Raw genomic sequence first — 20,889 nt, 5'->3', positions numbered from 1 at the left:
TCGCACACATCACCCTGCAGACCTGGAGGGAAGGTGTGTTGAAGGGTGAGGCTGGTTGTTATTCTACATTTTGATTATTGCCAACAAATCCCATGAAGAAAAAAAACAACAACATTGCGTTAGTCAGCGTCAGTACTTCCCTATACCGTCTGTGGCACTCACTCCTTAAGACCATTACAGTACCCACTGAACAGCTACATCTTTAAAAAAGAGATATTTGGTTTAATTGTTTAAAAGGAAAAGCAATGTCCACAATCTGGTGGGCAGTTTTTAGCAAATGCAACGAACAGGAGTAAATAGAGCATTTGTTGAGCACATGTTCAGCTGTGGATTATTAGATTTTAAATAATCTATAGTGGTCCTGCTCATCACGCTCTTCTAATTGAGTGATTATGTTTACATGCAGAGTTGGCCCTCTGTAAATAAGTATCCCTGTTGCCCCAAATAATCTGCCAGCAAAGACAAATGCAAGTTGTCCAACAGGAAACATGCAGCTAGGGAACATGAGTCATTGTGAATTTGCGTAAATGGCAAAAAACAAAAGCGAAAGCAAGCACAGTAAGACGATCACATACCACGGTAACAAGTTTAATATCAGTCATCATAATCAGATTTACGATAACTGGATTGGGAGTTTAACCCAGTCAATCTAAACTGCGTGATGTTGTTCACGTGAGTCTGCCGGTAACTTTGTTAATTAGGTAAGCAGGTTAAGAATGGAATTCCCACCGAGGACATTTTGAACAAGGGTCTGAAAAACGTTGATGTCCGTTCCCTAAACGCCAGCCACTCTTTGATGCAGTTTGAAATTGGACACATGTTGCCTTACTTGACGGTGAAGCTGCATAAAATATTCCCATAAATGTCACCAATTTGTGACAAATGTGACCAAGCAGAGGCAGATTTACTTCGTAGCTATGCGTTCGAAACGTTTTCTCTTGTTCTGGAAGAAGGAAGATGAGCCAACTTTCTAATCCTGGATAACAACACTGACTAATAGACTCCACCAGAATCTTGAGATATCCTTAATTATAGACTGGAGGAATCTGAAAGCATTCTGAGACCTAATATCTCCTCTCTAGAAGGGACAGACAGCTAAAATACACTGCACAAGCAGTAGTGTTTATCACCCGTGGGCATCGCAACCTTGGCTTACCTCCCAGTGTGATGTTGGTGATCTTGGATGATCTGAAGCTCCTCCCCTCGCACAGAGCCCGAGCTAGTCCTGTTCGTTCCAACAGTGACGCGGGTCCAGTCATGCCGAGCCACTGCAGAGCCCCGCTGGTTCTGAACTCCACCAGACTCTGCACTGCATGGCCACTGAAACAGCAGCACATCCACTTGCTGTCGCTCTCCTCACACAACCTTCTGCAGCCGTTTGTGCCTCTCAAGTGTCCCACTGTATTCCAGTCACAGAGCTAACTAAGTATCTTGTTTCACCTGACCATCTATTGCATAGTAGAGGTATATTGGAGTTATGTCTCCCTCTGTGTGGTTTCCGGTTTCCCCCTCAGATAAACACTGTTAGCACTTTTGCTGTAGTTTGCACTGTTAACGCTGTTAGCATCGGCTCAGTGGAGCATTAAGCGGCTAAAGAGCCAAATACTTCCCGTCTCAGGAGTTATAGGAGACCACAAAAGAGCTAAAAGGAAGAACGGACATCTGATTTACATTTGTCACTTGGCCAGAAACACGACTTCAAATGAAGGATAACGTAGTTCCATGTCTGCTGGGCGTGTTAATATGCAACCGTTTGACAAATAACAACTTGTAAGTGTGTAAAGATGTCCACGTTGTGTCTAAAACCTGTGACTTGACGTAATTGGTAATAGATGAGTGGCACAAAATGGGGCTAAATGCAGCTTAGCTCCAGTCTAAATGTACTCTATAAAGACCTCACCTGCTCCAGACTCCCAGCAGCCTGCTGAACCCTGGGGCTCTCTGAAGGTACGGCTCCACCTGAAAGAAACATGGAATGAGGACTTTGTAGCAGCCACCAAGTCAAACTAAAGCTATTGTGTAATCACATGCTTTGTCGGTGCTTTTCTGCATGCCAGTGTGTGTGTGTGTACATGATACCCAGGCAGCGGTGTCTTCCTCCAAACCAGAAGTAAAAGCCGATCTGGACTCTTCCACAACGATCTGCAGCAGCAGCTCAATTGACTCCACTGGACAAAACAGGGAAAATAAATCCATTACAACAAGTCCGGACGGTAAAAAAAATATATTACACACAAATCACACACAAATGTGTACATTACCTCTGATGGCTGAAGGTTGGTCCGGCATGATGTAGAACGTGGGTGTCTGAGTAGTTGTGGGGCTCAAAACCGAAGGTATGAAACGCTTCTCCTGGCTGGGATGCGTTGTGGTCCAGGATGGAGCTCCGGCCGTGAGAGTTTGCGCGGTTGTGCTGCCTGGAAACCTTTGCCGAGACTCATCCTCTCTCTCTACGTCCTCTACCTCTCCACCTCCATATCCATAATCAGATGTTGCAGTTGTGAGCGAGAGCGGAGACGTCGGTTCGGTAGTGATGTAGTTGCGGGGCTGTGTGAGCGTGACTGGGACATTAGTAGGAGACGTCAAAGGCAGGTGGTTCGGCGTCCGAGGTGTGCGTGAAGATGTCGATTGGATTGTTTGCGAGGGCGCAGGCGTGGTTTCGTGGTCGATGAGCGGCGTGTGTGCAGCGGATTCATTGGTGGAGGAGGGCAAAGGAAGTGGTGTGCGAGTTAAATGTGAGCGACCGGGTAATGCAGTGTGTGTTTGGAGTGTGTATGAAGGTGTCGATGAGCGTGTGGACGTACTGGCCGACAAAGGAGGAACAGGAGTCGTTGAATTTGTGGGCGAGCTGTCACGTATGAGTGTGTGAGTGGGACGCAAGGTGTGTGTTTCAGTGTCTTTAGTTGTTCCTGTGGTAGCGGAGGTCTGGACTACATCTCCCGACGTCAGCGGTGCAGAAGAGGAACCCGTGAAACTTAAAGTCCCGTCATGATCTCCGGTGATGCCAGGCGAGGAGGACGTAGTGTCGGCAAAATGTCCGCGCGCACTCCGCGATGCCGCGCGCGTCTCTTCTTCGCTCGTCTGTGTGAACGCGGACGGCGTGTCGGGAGGTGGCGAGCTCTCACCGCCCTCTGTGCTATGTGGAGGGTTTGTTTGACTCTGCGTGGAGGAAGTGAAAGTGTGAAGCATCCCAAGCTTGTCAGAAAACTCAAACGCAGCAGTTCGATCGCTGACCTCTGACCCAGCCGATGCAGATGAGTCAGTTCCACTCGTGTTTAGACGGAATGAAGCGGCCTCAGCGGCACTGACAGCGGTTCCTAGCTCTGCGATGTGGGCGGCGGATGAATGAGTCCCGCTGGAGGCCTGTGAGGATGACGGCGACGGCGCAGTGGGTTCAATATGAGTGTGCGAGTCCACCTGCTGAGGTTCGGTGGGGGATCTTAGAGGATCAGAGGTGACGGCGGAGCTCAGATCAGAGTTAAGTCTGTCTGTGTTTCGCTGGCTCCTCCAGGAATGGGGGCGCTCCCCTCCAGACGCCTCACTAACGGCTCCAACACGTGGGATCAGGACGGTATCACTCTCCCAGGTTGTCCTGGAAGGTGAAGAAGAGTTGAGAGGTGGGACTCTGGCGCTGGAGCGAGCTTGTGTGTTTGTAGATAGCTTAGATGTCGGAGTGGCTGTATATGTGCCAAGCAAGGTGTTGGAGCTAATGGGCGTCGCAGGCGTCGCAGCAATCTGGGTTTGAGAGCGCTCGTTGCCAGATTTTTTCTCCGTGTTTGCCGTGTGCGATGTGTGAAACAGCGAGTCTGTGGGCTGAAAATAGGGGCGTGCTCTCTCTCTGGTAGATATTTTTCCATCAGCGAGGTGAGCAGCTCCAGATGTATCCGCTCCATTGTTTGGTTCTTCCTCAGGAAGAGGGAGAGTTTCCCTATCGGCTCTCCCAGCCACAGTGAGTCCCTGCAGGGGTGAAGTGGGGCGGAGCGGCCCCTGGTCCTGAGAGGAGGGACTAGACGCAGACCGAGGCCCAGAGCTCCCCTCCAGACCTTCAAAGAGGCGACCTCTGCCCCCGTCTGTCCTCCTCACCACGTCTTGACCAACAGAAGCGCCGCTTGTAAAGCTGGTTCCTGTCCAAGACCGACGCAGGAGATCTGAATGTGGACTGGTGTGGTCCTCCGAGGAATTCCTCTCATCTTCCTGGACTGCATGACCAGGAACAAACACAACAAAAAAAAAAAAAAACAGAGGGGGAGAGGGTGAGGAGGGGCACGAGTGGAAATCACCACAACATACCATATCTGTTTCTCACAACACAGATCACAAGAACTTTCCGATGGACTCTCTGCACTGTTTTAACAATACTTTTCCAGTTTCACATCGTACATCCAAAGTAACCATAATATTATTTTACTGTAAAAAAAAAAAAAGAAAAGAAAAGAAACGTACATATATTCATTGAGACAACAAAATAAGCATCTCTAAATGTTATTTCCACAATTGTATCAGACTCTTATGATCAGGGTGCAGGAAAGTGGGCCATCCTGACTCAATAAATGAAACTAGTTCATTGAGTAATGGTTTCTCACCATAATAGGACAGCTGCATTTCATTCGAGGAGCGGCCTGCTCCTGTCCAAGTGAAGGTGGCTTTGTCGCCATCACAGTGGGCGAGCAGAGTCGTCCCCCCGCTCTCCGGGACCCGATTTTCCTCGTTCGAAACACAGCGCACTTTTACGCTTGAACCACCGTCCAACCACACAAACTTTAAAAGTACCGCCCGACCCAGAGGAACACCTATCGTCCAGGTGCAAAGTGAAACCGTTGGGGTTCTGTCAGACTGGTGCTTCATGGGGTCGGGGGTGTTGTTGGCGTCAGTAGAGAGTCCCGGTAAAGTGAGAGTGATGTGACCAGCTGGCTGTTGGCCCAGGCTGACATCTCCACCACAGTGGTGGTGCAGCGAGGCCAATGTTTTATCTGAGGAAAGAGGGGAACAAAAGATGCTGGGAAAAAAAGAGGGGTTCACTCCTGACTCCTGTGATGTTGCAGTGAAAACTGATTTACAAATAATAATAAAAAAGTATGATGGACACGAATTGTGTCCAGTTCAACCAAAGATAACAAAAGATCATTCTCACGATTTTTTTTTGAGGGCATGAAAAAGTTAAAGAAATAACAAACAGAGATCTTCCCTCCTTGTTTCTTACCTCTTGAATAATCTAGTGAACCCAATGTTACCTCAAATCTCAACTTTACATAAAACAACCAACCAACGTGACAGAAGAGCAGCACTGCTGTGATTACATTTTCAAAAAAAAATAATTGGAAACGAAACTGCAGTTTCAGCCAAAAAATAAATACAAAGTTCAGTGATGTTAAGGAGGAGTAGACCACATGATAACCCCTGTAGCAGTTTACAGCAGATGTCCTTACCTGTTGTGATCATAAAAAGCAACAGGCAGGCGTGGAGCTGCATTTCCAATCCTGAGACATTTCACCTTATTAATCCCGAATCCATATACAGATCGTGCAGATGTACAGTGTATCCGTGCGTTATGACGAGGACGAGCGAAAAAGAAACCCAACTCCAACTTTTCCTGCGAGCAGAGAGCAGACCCGACAACACGGAGAGGAGAGGCGTCAGAAACTTTCCTTCTCCATCACTTCCTTCTAAACGGAAAAGCGCCGTGACAGCGCGCAGTCACCGAAATGAGTTGCACGTGTGTCGGACGGCGGTGTTCCTTGACGGAGTTTTTTTTTTTTATGTGCGTTCCCCCGGGGCTGTTGCAGTCGGCTAGTTCGTTTCAATCAAACGCCATTTCCAGAAGATGAGAGGAAGGAATCCAGTGGTCCGCGACGGGAGCTGCTTTTTACACACGCGCGTAAACGCAACACAGGAAACCTTTACCGCAGGAGGCACGGAGACATGACGGGGCGGGGGCAGTTTATGAGTGCTTTTACATTTACGCCCCACTGGGTGTCAGACGGGGAGAGCTGGAAACCAGTACCCGGTAGCAGGATGGGCCCCCGTTTGTGTTTTGCTTCGTTATCACTCATTATTTAGTCTTTGTGTGTGTGGCCACATTGGGGCAGAATAACACCAACTTGATTAAAGGCAGGGTTGTAATCTTTTTTGACATTTTTGCTGAAAATCTTATTACCAGTGGCGGCTGGCCATTAGAGCCCCCGCCCCCCAAAAAAGTATAACATAATTATATTAATTATACAAATTGTCAATATTTGTGTTTTGGAGATATGGAATATACCCAGTAATATTTGTAAAATAGGATATCTGCCCAAAATATACGCTTTTCCTGCACTTCCTGCACGTCCTCTCTGCCTGTCTGCATGTCTCAGCTGCAGCTGGGGCCAAATAGTTCTGGCCCAGAAGAGGCGGGTCTAAGAAGCATTTTAGCAAATTACTGATTAAAGATATAAATGAGTGATACACAATATAGCCAATCAGCGTCCTAAAATAGGTTCAGCTTTGGGCCAAAGTCATCTGGCCCAAAAGCTGCGCAATCTCATCAGGCGCCTTCTTCTCTTTTTTTTTTAATTTGCATTTTGTTATAAAACTTTTTGAAATATATAACTGTGACATTTTTGTTATTAGAAAGACACACCCAAAGTTTGCATAATTGACGTCTCTCTCCGAAGCTACGATGTGTGTTTCTTATCAGGATGAAACGTTAGTCACACCAACAACAGGTCCTACACATTCTTTCACTTCCCGGCTGATAAAAAGAGTCGCTGTGGAAAACACATCTGATAAAATACATTTGTGTATGGATATTGCTAAGTTAATTAGCTAGCTAGCAAGCCAAGCTAACGGCCTTGTTGGTGACAAGAGACGTAGTTTACAGGTTGGTTTCACGTAAAACTAAATGACAACAAATCTATAACAAACTGTGACTTTTTTGACTTTTTAAAATAACTCATGGCGCAATTCAAACATTATCAAAAAAATATTTGCCTCTGTCGTTGACTACAAGGGCTTAGCCTCTCAATTTTTTAGAATAAAGCTAAAAGGACTGTGTCCACATCCACTTTCTGGGTGGTGTTTTTTTTAATGTTTCTTTACAATATATCACCACTCTAACCACCGTTGTATGATTGACTAGCTGCAGCTACAGCTCAAAACTCTCTGCTTTGAATGACATATTTGGGCTACGATGTTTCACATATTTTTTCACCATGACCATCAAACAGGGGATGTCCGATTCATACTTTCTATAGAAGAGCTTGTCTCCACTACAAATGGGCGTTTAGGTCATTGACCTGATAGTGTTTGTCCGAAATATAAAGTTCAGGATAGACAAACACGGACAAAACCAGCATCTCCTCCATTCACTACAGTGATGTCAAAAATTATTCAAGTTTTCAATTGGAAGCGTTTTGAGTGGCCGACTTGAGGACTTTCTCACTAGATTTAACAACTTTTGGAGCTGCGAGGTACTAACATTGGAAAAGAGAATCTACTCTTGGTAGTTTCCCAAGATTACCCACCCTGCCTTTAAAATACCTTTTTTTAATGAATCTCCCTTTTAATTGTGAGTAATGTTATAGCCTTAGTTTTTAAACTTTAATCATTGGCTATTTTTTATCCCCTTTTTCTTTTAATTTTATTCTATAAACTATTCATAAACATGTATTTGTTGTATTTTTATTTTTCCAAAATGTTATTTATTTTTGTATTTTTTGCTTTGTGAGGCACTTTGAGCTGCATGTTTGTATAAACAGTGCTTTTATACATTAAAAAAAGTCTTTTAATTATTTTAACAGTTGCCTGTTAGATGTAGTTTCCCGATCATTTACTTGTGGGTATTATATCAAAAAATGTCAACCTTAAAACAATGTATTAACAAAAAAAAGTGAGATACAGTGCAGGGTGCAGTTTTAAATCAGCTGTTTTTTTTTAGCTTTTGAAGACACTTACAGTACTTAAAGACACAACTTAGGTTTTCATTGCTTTTATTTGCTTTAGAAGGGACAGAAAATGTTGTTACAGCAGACATTTTAAAAGATTTAAACCGTAACAGTAAAAACCAACCACTGAATCCAATTTATAAAAGTGCTTATCAGTAATAGTAGTTGATAAAAACAGGTGCAAAACAGAAGCCTATTTTTTTCAACCACGATCTAATTGCTGCAGTAAAAATACCTTTAGCTTTAACCCTACTGGCACAAACAACATTGATTTCAAATGTTTTCTAAAAAAAACCCTATATTGTGTTCAATGACAACTTGAAGAAAGTAATCAACAGATGTGATATCACCATGAAAGGAAAGCCAGCGACACGCCCATTCACGTGTTTCTCACCCATAAATAATTGGTTTGTTGTACTGGTTGCACTGGTCTCCAGTGTAGTACTGGTCGCAGGTCAGAGTGTACTTGTACTCGACGTTCCCTTTCAGACTAGAACACTTCTGAGTGTGTGATCCCCGGAGCACATTGAACGGACATGACACCAGAAGCACATCCTGTCTATAGTCCTTGTGCCAGACCTGGAGCGTCAAACTCTGGTGTGTCTCCACCTTCAAAGAGATTTAAAAAAACAATTGTAATCAGAATAATGTAAAATAACAAACAAACGTGTTATGAAAGTGGATTTATAATAACTGGTCACGTAGAAGCTACAATTGATATGCAGTACAGTGCTGCATTACTGTATATATTCAAATTATACACAGTACAGTAATTTAACATGTACAGTACTGTTATTTGAAACAGCTGTATGGCATTTTTAAACAGTCAATCAAATTCAGTAGATAGCGAAGCTTTCCATTATATTCATATGATAAATAATCAAATGTAAATTGCGTGGTAATCTGCATGAGAAAAACATAAAAAGAGTTGGCATCCCCTAAGATGTTTCCACTGCATTTCTGCAAAGTGCTCGTCGAAGGGTAATCGCTCCTATTGTCCTCCCTTCATACAAGAAAAACAAACAAAACAAGAGGAAGAAGATTTACTGACCTTTCCCACAATGAATTTAGAATTCCAGACAGGTTCGTTGGAACTGACCTCATGAGTTCTATGAACATCATTTTTGTATTTCAAGACAGCATACCTGAAAAAAAAGACAGAAAAGTATTTAGTTTAAATGCGTCTTTGACGAGTCGTGATCACAGTGCCCACTATGTCGACCCCTCAACCCTGTTCCCCTTTCTCTACGTACGCTTGAGTATTTCCATGTGCAACTCCGCTTAGCCCCCAGCCTCGGATAATGGTCACCACCAGCTGTCCCCACCAGACCTTTTGACTACAGCACTTTGAGGGAATCAGGATCTGGCTTCCATAACCTGCTTGGATCGAGGGCCTGATGGCGTTTTCACTCAGGTAATCTTGAATAGCAGCCTTCAGGGCTATCTTTCGTTTATAGTCCGGCACCAGTTCGTGCAGTGATCTCAGGGAATACTTCACAACATCAGGGTGATATGTGAGGGTCTTCAGCCAATTGATGTAGCCCTGAGAGTCTTCACGGATGAGAGAAAACTCCCCCGACCAACCATTTCCTCCTACCACCTGTGTGTAGTGGTTCTGGAGACCGTGGTAGTACGTGGTGGAGACGTCCTGATTGTATAGGATATTGTTGCAAGTCTTGATGTGAGCTACAGCAGTATGACCAAGGCCAACAGAGATTCCCAGCTTCAAGCAGGAGTGCACCTAGAAGACAGGAGAGAAATAAGATGAGATTAGTGGTGCAGTAGGTCATTATATGACTCTTTGAAGAACAGTGTGTTGCATTTGGGGGGATCTCGTGGCAGGAATGGATATATGGTCTAATTAATCGTTAATAGCTGGGAGCAGTTCTTCTTCACAGAGCCGGCGGCTATATTTCTGCATTTCCTTTTTTATAATGATGGATCAACCAATCACTGCTTTTTAAAAGAATGAGTCACAGCTAGTAACTACCCTACCACACCTTTTCACTGAGGTCAAAGTTTCTATCCTTTCCTCGCTTAGAGAAATGTAGGTAGGGTCTCTCTGAGAGTAATCTCAGAATGACCCCTGGTCTGGTATATAAAGGGGCTCATTAGGGAGAAAACTGGTGTTGTGTTTTTTATTTAAAATAAACATGTGTGTGTCATGTGTACCTGCTTTGAGGAGAGCCCTTTCAGTGAGGACGAACAGATACATGCGGCCCTGACTCGATTCAGTTGCCCCCCAAGTTCAACCTGAAATGAAGTACAATGTTATTGAGACAAGAACATTTGATTATTCCTATGAGCTGAGAAAATAAAGGTGGTGAGTGGAGAGAGTGTGCATTTGTCTTAACCTGGCGCGTATAATGTGTGCCATAGGTATTGATGAGATTTCTGTAATGGGTTTTGGTGGAGCTGCTGTAGGAATAGGGAAGACTCTCGAAAGCCTTGTAGAATTTATGGCTGATGCGCGGGTTGTCCGACAAACGGTAGCTAAAACACAAAAAGACCGACTGTTAAATTAAACAGAATGAAAACTTAGTTGAAAAACCGCAGGCAATGTCACCCTACCTGTAATGGCTACAGGTGACTCTGTGACTGCTGAAGTAGCGGTAGTCCTCTTGGTACTTGGCTGTAGCAAACTTATACAGATCGGACCGTGATCCCACATAGTTCAGGTCGTACTGTAGGGAATTCAAGCCATTCTGTAAAAAGACATAATTATTATGAGCCTCATGCCTTGAAGCAACAAGCGGCTATAATAGGTTCAACAATCACATTGAAACAAATGCTCATAATTATGCATCCTTTTTAAGTCGCAAAGTGGTCAAGGTCTATCTATAAAATATGTCAATTAAGAACAACGTTTTTATTGGGTCGAAACGTGTCTACACATCTGCGGTCACAGTTACAATAATAATATTGCTAAATATATGTTTCTCTTCAACATTATCTGTGATATGTTTCCTACCTGCCAACCATTACTGCCTTCGTTGGAGTAGTACCTGATCAGGGAGCTGCGGACACAAGTTACAGGAAATAAATGTGAAAAGTTGCAAAAGGACATAAAATGCAGAGCTGGTTTTTCCAACTAACAGGTACACCAGGATTGTGTCCCTACAGTTGTAGGGATTTAAATCATTTGCATTTGATTTAAATCACCACACACACCCTCTTGTCACTAAAAGTTGCTGATTGATTGATGGATGGATGTCGTAATATTACTGGTTGAAATTAATTTGAATTAGCAAGCACATTTTTCAAAAATATTGCTGGGAATGTAATCTAAAGGTTTAGAGACATTTTTCGATTTCATCTCAACTTTCAATTTTTTTCCAGACAAAATGTTTTCAACTAACTAGCTAACGTAATTATTAGCGACAGTTGTCATTTCAGCAAGCAAAAGTAAAAGTGATAACCCTTCTTCTGCATATGAGTTCAGAAAGGAGTTGAAACAGTCGGGTTCCCAACAGGGAATAGATTTCTACGTATGCTTATGATGATGCACCACAGAATACCTGACAGAGTTGTGTTCAGTGTGGTCATATTGCACATTACAGTGGCTGAATGCACGCCACTCCCCTGCAGAGACGGGCACCTGGAAATAAAATAGATCAGAGTAATTAAATAGTCCAAAGACCATTCTAGTGTGAACAGGTGAGAAGACAATGGTTAACATGTTTGTTAGTGCAGTGGAGGTTTTTTATTTGTGCTTTTCTATTTAATTACTTTCTGCAGAACGTTGCCATGATGAGGGTTCTTGTACAGATTGCAGGAGCCACTTGGGTTCAGGTACGTCGTCACGTCGATCACGTGGGCTCTTCGCTTCAGGGTGACCGCATCGTAGCCCTGCCCCACCAGGTTGTGGCCCGGCACAAAAGAAGCTTGACGGCACTGGTCGTTGGTCCAAGTCCCAAAGGAGAGAACAGGGGAGTGGTGCACCAGAAAGAGCAGGAGACTCAGGCCGAGGAGGGGTGGGTTTGAAAAGGAGAGCATGGCTGGAGTCCAAGACAGGCTGAAATATGTCAGAGAGAAACAAAGACGAAAAGGACATCAGTGAGTCGTTTCATCTGTAAAGTAGTTATCAAGTTATTAAGCTATGAACTGCACATCCAGACTTGGTGATGCTTTCAAATTCAAAGTGATTCAGTCACAGCTATTTTTCGAGTCAAATACTATTTTATATTTTATAATTGCCAACACCACTGCAATTTGCAAAACAACCTTAAAAAGTGTAATATGACTAACATAGCTGCAATATTGTTAGGGTATTTGAGTCAATGATGAAATAAAACTCAGATGTCAAAAGCAATGGAGGAAAACAAATACAAAAAAGAAATAAATGTTACAAAAGTTTTTGTCATCCTGGCCCTGTTAAATATTAAGTCCGTCAACACCTTTCCCTCTGAAATAATAAAAGCACAATGTTATTACCTCTGCAGGTCTGAAGAGGTGAGGAGAACGTCTCAGGAGGTGGTGAGACGGTCAAGTGTCAAACAAGGACTGAATTTGTGCTTTTATTCGTTCCTGACAATACAGATAATGAGAATGATTATTGAACAAACAATAAAACAGGACAAACCTCATAGCTGCAAAAAATACGCCTTCCGACAAACCTTTGGATTTGTTCTGACAAACTTGATCAACAACATTTTCTATAATTACCAGGAACATTAGAATTATATTGTTTACCTCCACCGGTGCAGACTGTCCTGAACAGTAATGGTGGCAAAATCTTCCTCAGTGAGTTTCACAGCATCAGAACCCGAGTCACATCCGACGGTTTTGATGTTTTTAGAGTAAGATGTTTTACAGGTCTCCCCCATTTTAGAGGCTAATATCAAGCAAGTGTTGTTGTTGAAACCTTTCTGCTGCCTTTGATACAGCTGATCATGGCTTATCAGTCCACTGCATGGGTCCGACAGCAACCAAAAGAAAAGTGATAATTCCCCCCAAATCCTATTTGAAATAATATTCGACATATTAAAGAAAAAAGCAGTTGCAAATACTAGATCGGAGTTCCAGGTTCAGGTTATTTACTAGAGAACACTTTCCAGCATATTTCTGGTATGACAGACATGATTGTGCCACACACTAATGTCTCTCTCTGTGGAAGGACTTATCTATGAAATTATCTCTTTCGTGCTTATTCAAAATATTCTCATACATACCGTCTATAAATTAATAGGAGCTCACTGTTTAATTATGTTCTAAATAAACCCCAAAAACAAGAGACTTACAAAAATATTTTTTTATTGATGCAGGAAAAACAGTTTAATCTGTGCCATCTTTATCTTTGCATGATTGTATCTTATTAGATATCTGTAAAGATAACACATTTCAATCAATACCAAATGCAGAGAACTCAGAATTACAGCACTTTCTAAAACTACAGGGGGCTGTATTATACATGTCCAAGTAATTTAAATATCTTATGAATCCATTTTCCAAAACAAGATTGAGGATATGCTTTGGCACACATAGAGTAGAAATGGAAAGGTTACAGGAAAGTATACAGTAAATGGTCCTTTTTGAAGACATGCACATACAAAAACCAGCTTTTACAGACGCATCTTCCAGTGTCTTGCATGGTGTGAAACTGTTTCCACAGGAGCAATCACTTCAACAGAGTCACAGGCACTCATTTTTTTATATAATGGCATTGCCAGGGTTAATAAAAGCTTGCGGTATCACAGGAATAATCTGCGTACTTGATGTTCAGTGCCATCGAAGTATTCAAACAAAATGATCCCATTAAACTAATGCTATGTAGCCCAGAAGCTTTGATTATTGGGGGTGGGGGTCATTAAAATTAATCAGGTCAGGTTGGACTGTGTGTGTGAGGACACAAGAGGAGAGTGTACTGTGTGGCTTCTTCCTGTCAACCAGTACGTAGGATGATGTGGACCCCAGAGTCAGTAAAAACAGGGCCCCTCATGTCTCCCACTTTGAGAGCAAAAAGGCTTCTGCATTTGACCTAAAACATAAAACATATCTATTATGTTGTAGTAACACATATTTTATCCACATTCAAATACAAATTCACACATGAACCGGTTGTACATCATCATCTATGACCTCTGTCCATAAAGACCTGTGTTTACTTACACTTACAGTGATTAAACACAATTATGTATTTTTTAAAGTACATACCGTTTCATTTTCTGTTATGGCTAATTAAATGGCTATTCAATTCAAAGCATGTGACACAGTGAAGGGAAATTACATTAAAGTCAAACGAACTTTAACATGGATCTAAAATTAATAAAACTAACTAGAAACACAGAGTCGCGATTGGATGCCTCCGTCAATGTCATGTTGCAGTTTAAGTCCATGTCTTTCCAAAAATTCATGAATATTATGTTGAAGAATCTGATCAGTTTAACCAGACAACCAATATATGTTTGAAGGAACTCCCTCGAGGCGTATTAATATCTATACTATGTTCGTCGCCAAGAAGAGTGAAAAATACAGCCTTTAATTTGCTGAAGAGTCAGAAACACTCCGTGAATCGTAACTTGCCTAAAGAGAGTTGGCAGTAGTCACGGTAAGCTGCTAAATATGCAAGGAAATAAGAAAGCCTTATATTTGTATTTTGTTTGGTCTCAGCATTGATATTGTTGACCCTTTTGTGCTTTGTAGATAGGAAAATGCCACCAAAAAAGAAAAGAGATATATGAGTTTTTTCACCACCCAGAGGTTAAATAGCTATCAAGAAGCCCAGGTCGTTGTTAGTTAACGTTAGCTAGTGACGTTAGTAGGCTAACTACCCACACAGTGCAAACCTGCCTTATTTTGAAATGCATTCAGGAAACTCAGAAAATCCATTGCAGGGCTTCAGGTGAAGTCTTAAATTGATTCTGTGTTGAGGTGTGTTATCATGGCTGTAAACATTGTCTACCTGTTTTAAGTGAATTATTATTATGTTAAAACATGCATGTGCAGACTAGGCTAAGCTCTCTTTGTTCTTTAGGGAACAGTAAGTTTGAGCGCCAGTGACCGTCAAGGAAGTGAGTGAAGCAGTATCATGGACATAGGGAGTGAACCATATAGGGAGTGAACCATACCAGCCTGACCTTAAATCCATCGAAGTACAGCAACTTCAGCACAAGAAGTTACGGTTTCAGGCAAAGTGGTATAGTCAGTATCTGTGGCTGCATTATAGCCCTACCTTATAAAAGGTACTTTGTTTTGAGTGTGTCAAAGCATACACCATCAAAAAGACCACTTTGGAAAGAAAGAATGACCCAGCCTTCTGCTTAAATGGTTTCAGTAATTGGAAAAATCCCATTAAAAGCTTTAATCGCCATCAAGCGAGTAAAGCACACCATCATGCTGTAACAACAAATGTATTGGAGAAAACGCCAGTTCACACCCAACTACTAAGTGCAATGGATAAAACACAGCTGGAGGCAAGGCACTGTCTAATTAAAATGATGGGATGCATGAGGTATCTTGCTAGACAGGAGCTTACCTATAGAGGACATAAGAGAGGAGGGGTAATTTGTACCACCTTGTTAAATTCATGGCAACAGAAGACCCTCTTCTGACCTCTTGGTTTTATTACTGTTATTATGTTTCAATCGGTTCTAAGTTACACAAATGTTAATAAATTTTAATAAAGTTTGCCTGTTCAACATAATATCAACAACGTTTTTTTAATATGGCGGGGGGGGGGGGCTGGCGGTGTCCCTACCAATGCTGAGACCAAACCTACGCCCTTGTCGGGCACATACAAACACCGTTGAATGCCGGTGCTGGACCGATAGAAGCAGCAATGACAACATAAACAAAGGTCCACACACTGGAGATCCCTTACGAGCAATTACTGGAAAGTAAGTACATGTTATTTTTGTCTTACTTAAGTTTTAAAAGTCAGGTAGTCATAAAGACTTCTTCCATAACTGATCTGGTTTAAGAGTTAAGAAGCTTTTAATCCCTCAAACGTCACACATTTCCCAGTCGGTACAAACTGATGCTGTTCAGCAACATTTTGTTTAATCCCACCAAACTTTAGTTGAAGGTCTAATTCAACAGACACATTTACTTTTTCTTTTCAAACCAAACTTTGTTGTGCTATTGTTTTCTAAATATATAACAAAGCACCATTACAAGCGTTGCTGGTTCCATTTTTTTTTACCTCAGCTCTAATGTATGACAATAATGCAGAGACTGCATGTATGATCGAGATCTAATCCAGTATTTACCTTTGCTCAGAACATTGCAAATAATCTGCAGACTAATCGATAATGAAAATAATCATTAGTTGCAGCCCAAGTTATGGACATCTTTCACAATTTTCTGACATTTTATATACCAATCAAAAAAAGAGACCTATCAAAAAACAACAACAAATTGAGGGAATAATGAAAATAAATGTTAGACGCAATGTTAACTATTATTAATAATGCAAAATACAAAATCATTTTTCAGATTTGGAGGTGCTAACTCTCATCCCTGCCGCTTCGCACTCGGCTGCAAAACGCCCCAGTGAATGCTGGAGGTCACGGTCCGAGGAGGCAAACAGGACCACATCATCCGCGAACAGCAGAGAGGCGATCCCGAGACTCCCGAACCGGATCCTCTCCGCCCCCTGGCTGCGCCTAGATATCCTGTCCGTGAAGGTCACGAACAGGACCGGTGATAAAGGGCAGGCCTGGCGGAGGCCAACACCGACCCAAAGTGTCTGACTTACTACCGAGGAGACGAACACAGCTCCTACTGCAGGCGTACAGAGACCGGATGGCCCGTGCCAACGGGTCCGGCACCCCATACTCCCGCAGCACCCCCCACAAAAACCTGGTCGAAAGCCTTCTCCAGGTCTACAAAGCACATGTAAACTGGTTGGGCAAACTCCCAGGACCCCTCCAGTAATCTTGCGAGGGTAAAGAGCTGGTCCACTGTTCCACGAACGGGACGGAATCGCACTGTTCGTCTTGAATCCGAGGTTCGACAAGCGGTCGGAGCCTCCTCTCCAGCACCCTGGCATAAGCTTTTCCCGGGAGGCTGAGCAGGGTGATACCACGATAGTTCGAGCACACTCTCCGGTCCCCCTTCTTGAAGATGGGAACCACCACCCCGGTCTGCCAGTCCATGGGCACTGTTCCCGACCCCCATGCGCCACTGAAAAGGCGTGTCAACCAAGACAGCCCAACAATGTCCAGCGCTTTCAGCATCTCAGGGCGGATCTCATCCACCCCTGGCGCCTTGCCACCAAGGAGCTTTTTGACTACCTTAGCGACCTCTGCCAGGGATATGGGTGAAACCACCCCAAAGTCTTCCGGCGCTGCCCCCTCTCCGGGGGACATGTTGGCCGGGTTTAGGAGTTCCTCAAAGTGCTCTTTCCACCGCCTGACGATGTCCCCAGTCCGGGTCAGCAGTTCCCCCCCCCCTGCTGAGAACAGCCTGGGGTAGACCCTGCTTTGCCTTCCTGAGCCGTCGGATGGTTTGCCAGAACTTCCTTGAGGCCAACCGAAAGTCCTTCTCCATGGCCTCCCCGAACTCCTCCCATGCCCGAGTTTTAGCCTCCGCGACCATCGCAGCTGCAGCCCTTCTGGTCCGCCGGTACCCATCAGCTGTTTCAGGAGACCCCTGGGCCAGCCAGGCCCGAAAGGCCTCCTTCAGTTTGACGGCTTCCCTCACCCCCGGTGTCCACCACCGGGTTCTCGGGTTTCCGCCACGACAGGCACCGATGACCTTCCGGCCACAGCCCCGAGCAGCCGCGTCCACAATAGAGGCTTTGAACAAGGTCCACTCGGTTTTCATGTCCCCAGCCTCCCTCTGGATTTGTGAGAAGTTCTTCCGGAGGTGGGAGTTGGATCCTCTGCCAGACGTTCCCAGTTCACCCTCACTACACGTTTGGGCTTGCCAGGTCTTTCTAGCCGACTCCCCCGCCATCTGATCAAACTCACCACCAGGTGGTGATCAGTTGACAGCTCTGCTCCTCTCTTCACCCGAGTGTCCAAGACATACGGCCGCAGATCAGATGATACGATTACAAAGTCGATCATTGATCTCCGGCCTAAGGTGTTCTGGTACCAGGTACACTTATGAGCCACCTTATGTTCGAACATGGTGTTCGTTATGGACAAACTGTGGCTAGCACAGAAGTCCAACAACAAAACACCATTCGGGTTCAGATCGGGCAAGCCGTTCCTCCCAATCACGCCCCGCCAGGTTTCTCTGTCATTGCCCACGTGAGCGTTGAAGTCTCCCAGGAGAACTATGGAGTCGGCAGGCGGCGCCCTTTCCAGGACCCCTCCCACCGACTCCAAGAAGGCCGGATACTCCGAAATGCTGTTCGGTGCATAAGCACAAACAACAGTCAGAGCCTTACTCCCCGCAACCCGTAGGCGCAGGGAGGCGACTCTCTCGTTCCCCGGGGAAAACTCCAACACGGCGGCGCTCAGACGGGGGCTCGTGAGTATCCCCACTCCCGCCCGGCGCCTCTCACCCTGGGCAACTCTAGAAAAGGACAAAGTCCAACCCTTCTCCAGGAGCTTGGTTCCAGAGTCCATGCTGTGTGTGGAGGTGAGCCCAACTATATCTAGCTGGTACCGCTCCACCTTCTGCACCAGCTCCGGCTCTTTCCCCGCTAGTGAGGTGACGTTCCACGTCCCTAGAGCTAGTCTATGCCGCCGGCGATTGGCCCGCCCAGGTCTCCCGCCGGGCCCGCCGCCCGGTCTACATAGCACTTGGTTGACACGTTTATTGAACCGCTCTTAGTCTGGGCTCTCCCCCGAGACCTGTTTGCCTTGGGAGACCCTACCAGGGGCTGATGCCCCGGACAACGTAGCTCCCAGGATCACTGAGCCACTCAAACTCCTCCACCACGTTAAGGTGGCGATTCATAGGAGGAGATACAAAATCATGTAGTGTATTAATAAATGTGGGGTTATTCGTCCAGTTTCATAACATAAAATTTGATCAACAGGGTGGAAACAAACTTCCTCATCGATGTAATGTAACAAGCTGGCAGCAGTAACACAGGCCTCAACTGTTAATAATAATAATAATAATAATAATAATAATAATAATAATAATGTTTAATGAAGCATTTGCTGTTTTCTAATGGCAGGTTGAATAAGCTGATTCTGCAACCTCATCATCCTCAACCATTTAAAAACAACATAACAGATTTGAACTGAGTTATTCTGGTCATAATAGAACCTCCTTCGTCACCCGTACACCCAGTTAAACACTGAAATGGCCAATATCTCTATTATTGGCACTCAATATGGTTCTGACTTTTCTCGTATCTTATCGTAACATTCAACCTCATCGTGAATTATGGCTTGGCATGTGAGGGTGATACATCAGCACCACAGCCCGTTTGTCGGAGGCTAGATGTTGAATATGAAGGAAAAAAGCACATACCATAAGATACATGAAAAGATATTTGATTTGTAGGCTTTTTGGACAACACATTTACACATTATTTTATGCTTCAGCGCTTGTTTTACAGGGATGCTATATGTTCTACAAACCACCAGATGTCACTGTATAGTTCAAATCCATTAATCCAAAGCTTTACTTTCTTTTGGCAAGAAGCCCAAAACGTCATAAGGCCTCATCCATTCATCACTAATTTCGGTCGTCACTAAACTAGTTCAGTCTTGTTTTAATGCTATTCTCTATAGCATTAGTGCTCTATAATAAAAGTGTATTGTTATTAGAATAATAGTAGTATACTTTGCATGGATGGAAAAAAGTCAATAAAGATGTGAAGTATACTTTGCATGCAGGGAAAAAAGTTAGTCAATAAAGATGCATTTAATTATGTTTTTTTTTTTTAAATGAAAGCAGCAGAACAAGCTTAAAACAACATTAAATAGTGCTCAATATAAACATCTGGACATATCTATATATATATATATATTTTGCCTCCACAATGCTCTCAACATGGCAACCTTGTGAGAACCACATCTCTAAAAAGTTAAACTTTTCATTAGCTCAGAAAAACAGCTTTCAGCTTTGTGACAATGCATTTTCCAGATGGAAGATTTTTTATCAACACATAAAGGAACTCTTCATCCGTCAGTTCATCACAAACATTCTAAATCAACTCATCTTGAGATACGAGGTTTTCACGGGACAGGAAGGGGATAAGAAATGGTTTGCGTAAAAGTAACTAGCTTTCACACAAATTTGGGAAGTAAAAAGTACTGGTGTACTGGTGTAGTTTGTTTTTTCTTTCCCGTTTGTGTTTTGCTTCATTATCACTCATCACACATGAAGATGAATTATAGAGCTGGAGACTATTATTTAGTTTGTGTGTGTGTGGCCACATTAGGGAAGAGTAACACCAAAACAAGATGACAAACTTGAAATTAAAGGCAGGGTTGGTAATCTTTAAAATGTTTGTTTAAAATTGTATGACATACTTACAGCAATCAATGAATCAAATGCTCTAACAAAGAATATCTGGTATCTGTGGCTGTACTAGGACTGCAATAAGCATTTCAATGAATGGACGGGTTACCTGTCGGCCTGCTGGCTGATAGACATTAGAAAGTCCCGCCGTTTGCTGTTGACCACCATGAACCTTAGTTTGGAAAGGAAAATATGGTAGTCAATGGCACAAGGAATTATTTTGTGTTGTTTAAACTGTGCCATGAATTACACATGCATTTGTCAAATTTAAAAGATACTTTTAGCGTCAAGAAGTTAGCCTTTTATTGTCAATAATGTTTGAAATGTGACTGAAATGTTTATATTTGCCAAGGTGCAATAAAGAAGAGTTTAAACCTCAGGTGGCAACAGAGTTGTTGACTATACATATTAATGTAATTGTTTTGTTTGGGAAGGTAGAAATGGACCATGAAAGAATAATTCAAACCTTGGGTCCAGTGGCAGAAGGAAGATTCAGGATCCAATGATTCAAAGTTTAACAATATTTAACAACACTCAAATAAGAAAAGAGTTGTTCAGCATTTGAGCTTAATCAAACTCATTCTTATCCTTTCAGAGT

The 20,889-nt window shown here is 43.4% G+C and overlaps 2 protein-coding genes and 1 long non-coding RNA gene across 8 annotated transcripts in view; 1 reads left to right on the top strand and 2 right to left on the bottom strand.

Annotated features, from left to right (window-relative positions):
- The window catches only part of LOC117739266, a 9,180-nt gene extending 4,071 nt beyond the window's left edge, over nucleotides 1–5,109 (top strand). For 5 of the 6 annotated variants that reach the window (XR_004610170.1, XR_004610165.1, XR_004610172.1 and 2 more), the window contains 2 exons: nucleotides 1–2,213; nucleotides 3,912–5,109. The exon at nucleotides 1–2,213 is cut by the window's left edge and continues 475 nt beyond it. This is a non-coding gene — a long non-coding RNA (uncharacterized LOC117739266). The remainder of the gene's footprint in view (nucleotides 2,214–3,911) is intronic. The other variant, XR_004610164.1, reaches the window with a different exon arrangement.
- si:ch211-14k19.8 (mucin-12) overlaps nucleotides 1–5,880 on the bottom strand; it is an 8,767-nt gene extending 2,887 nt beyond the window's left edge. The window contains exons 1-7 of the mRNA XM_034545393.1: nucleotides 5,427–5,880; nucleotides 4,584–4,970; nucleotides 2,262–4,199; nucleotides 2,080–2,168; nucleotides 1,901–1,959; nucleotides 1,157–1,320; nucleotides 1–22 (exon numbers count right to left, since the gene is read on the bottom strand). The exon at nucleotides 1–22 is cut by the window's left edge and continues 144 nt beyond it. Of these exons, the coding sequence (XP_034401284.1) occupies nucleotides 1–22; nucleotides 1,157–1,320; nucleotides 1,901–1,959; nucleotides 2,080–2,168; nucleotides 2,262–4,199; nucleotides 4,584–4,970; nucleotides 5,427–5,469 (2,702 nt within the window). The 5' untranslated portion in view covers nucleotides 5,470–5,880. The remainder of the gene's footprint in view (nucleotides 23–1,156; nucleotides 1,321–1,900; nucleotides 1,960–2,079; nucleotides 2,169–2,261; nucleotides 4,200–4,583; nucleotides 4,971–5,426) is intronic.
- A 2,429-nt stretch (nucleotides 5,881–8,309) lies between these two features.
- On the bottom strand, nucleotides 8,310–12,020 carry LOC117732204 (perforin-1-like). The gene is made up of 7 exons (XM_034535008.1): nucleotides 11,649–12,020; nucleotides 11,438–11,517; nucleotides 10,891–10,936; nucleotides 10,491–10,624; nucleotides 10,274–10,412; nucleotides 9,250–9,660; nucleotides 8,310–8,528 (listed from the first exon to the last, which is right to left on the bottom strand). The coding sequence occupies exons 1-7, from the start codon at nucleotides 11,913–11,915 to the stop codon at nucleotides 8,310–8,312; spliced, it is 1,296 nt and encodes a 431-aa protein (XP_034390899.1). The 5' UTR covers nucleotides 11,916–12,020.
- Between the last annotated feature and the right edge of the window lie 8,869 nt (nucleotides 12,021–20,889).

This window comes from Cyclopterus lumpus, chromosome 1, assembly GCF_009769545.1.
Source record: "Cyclopterus lumpus isolate fCycLum1 chromosome 1, fCycLum1.pri, whole genome shotgun sequence".
In the NCBI taxonomy this organism is placed as follows: domain Eukaryota; kingdom Metazoa; phylum Chordata; class Actinopteri; order Perciformes; family Cyclopteridae; genus Cyclopterus; species Cyclopterus lumpus.
This window is presented reverse-complemented; position numbering and strand designations above follow the sequence as displayed.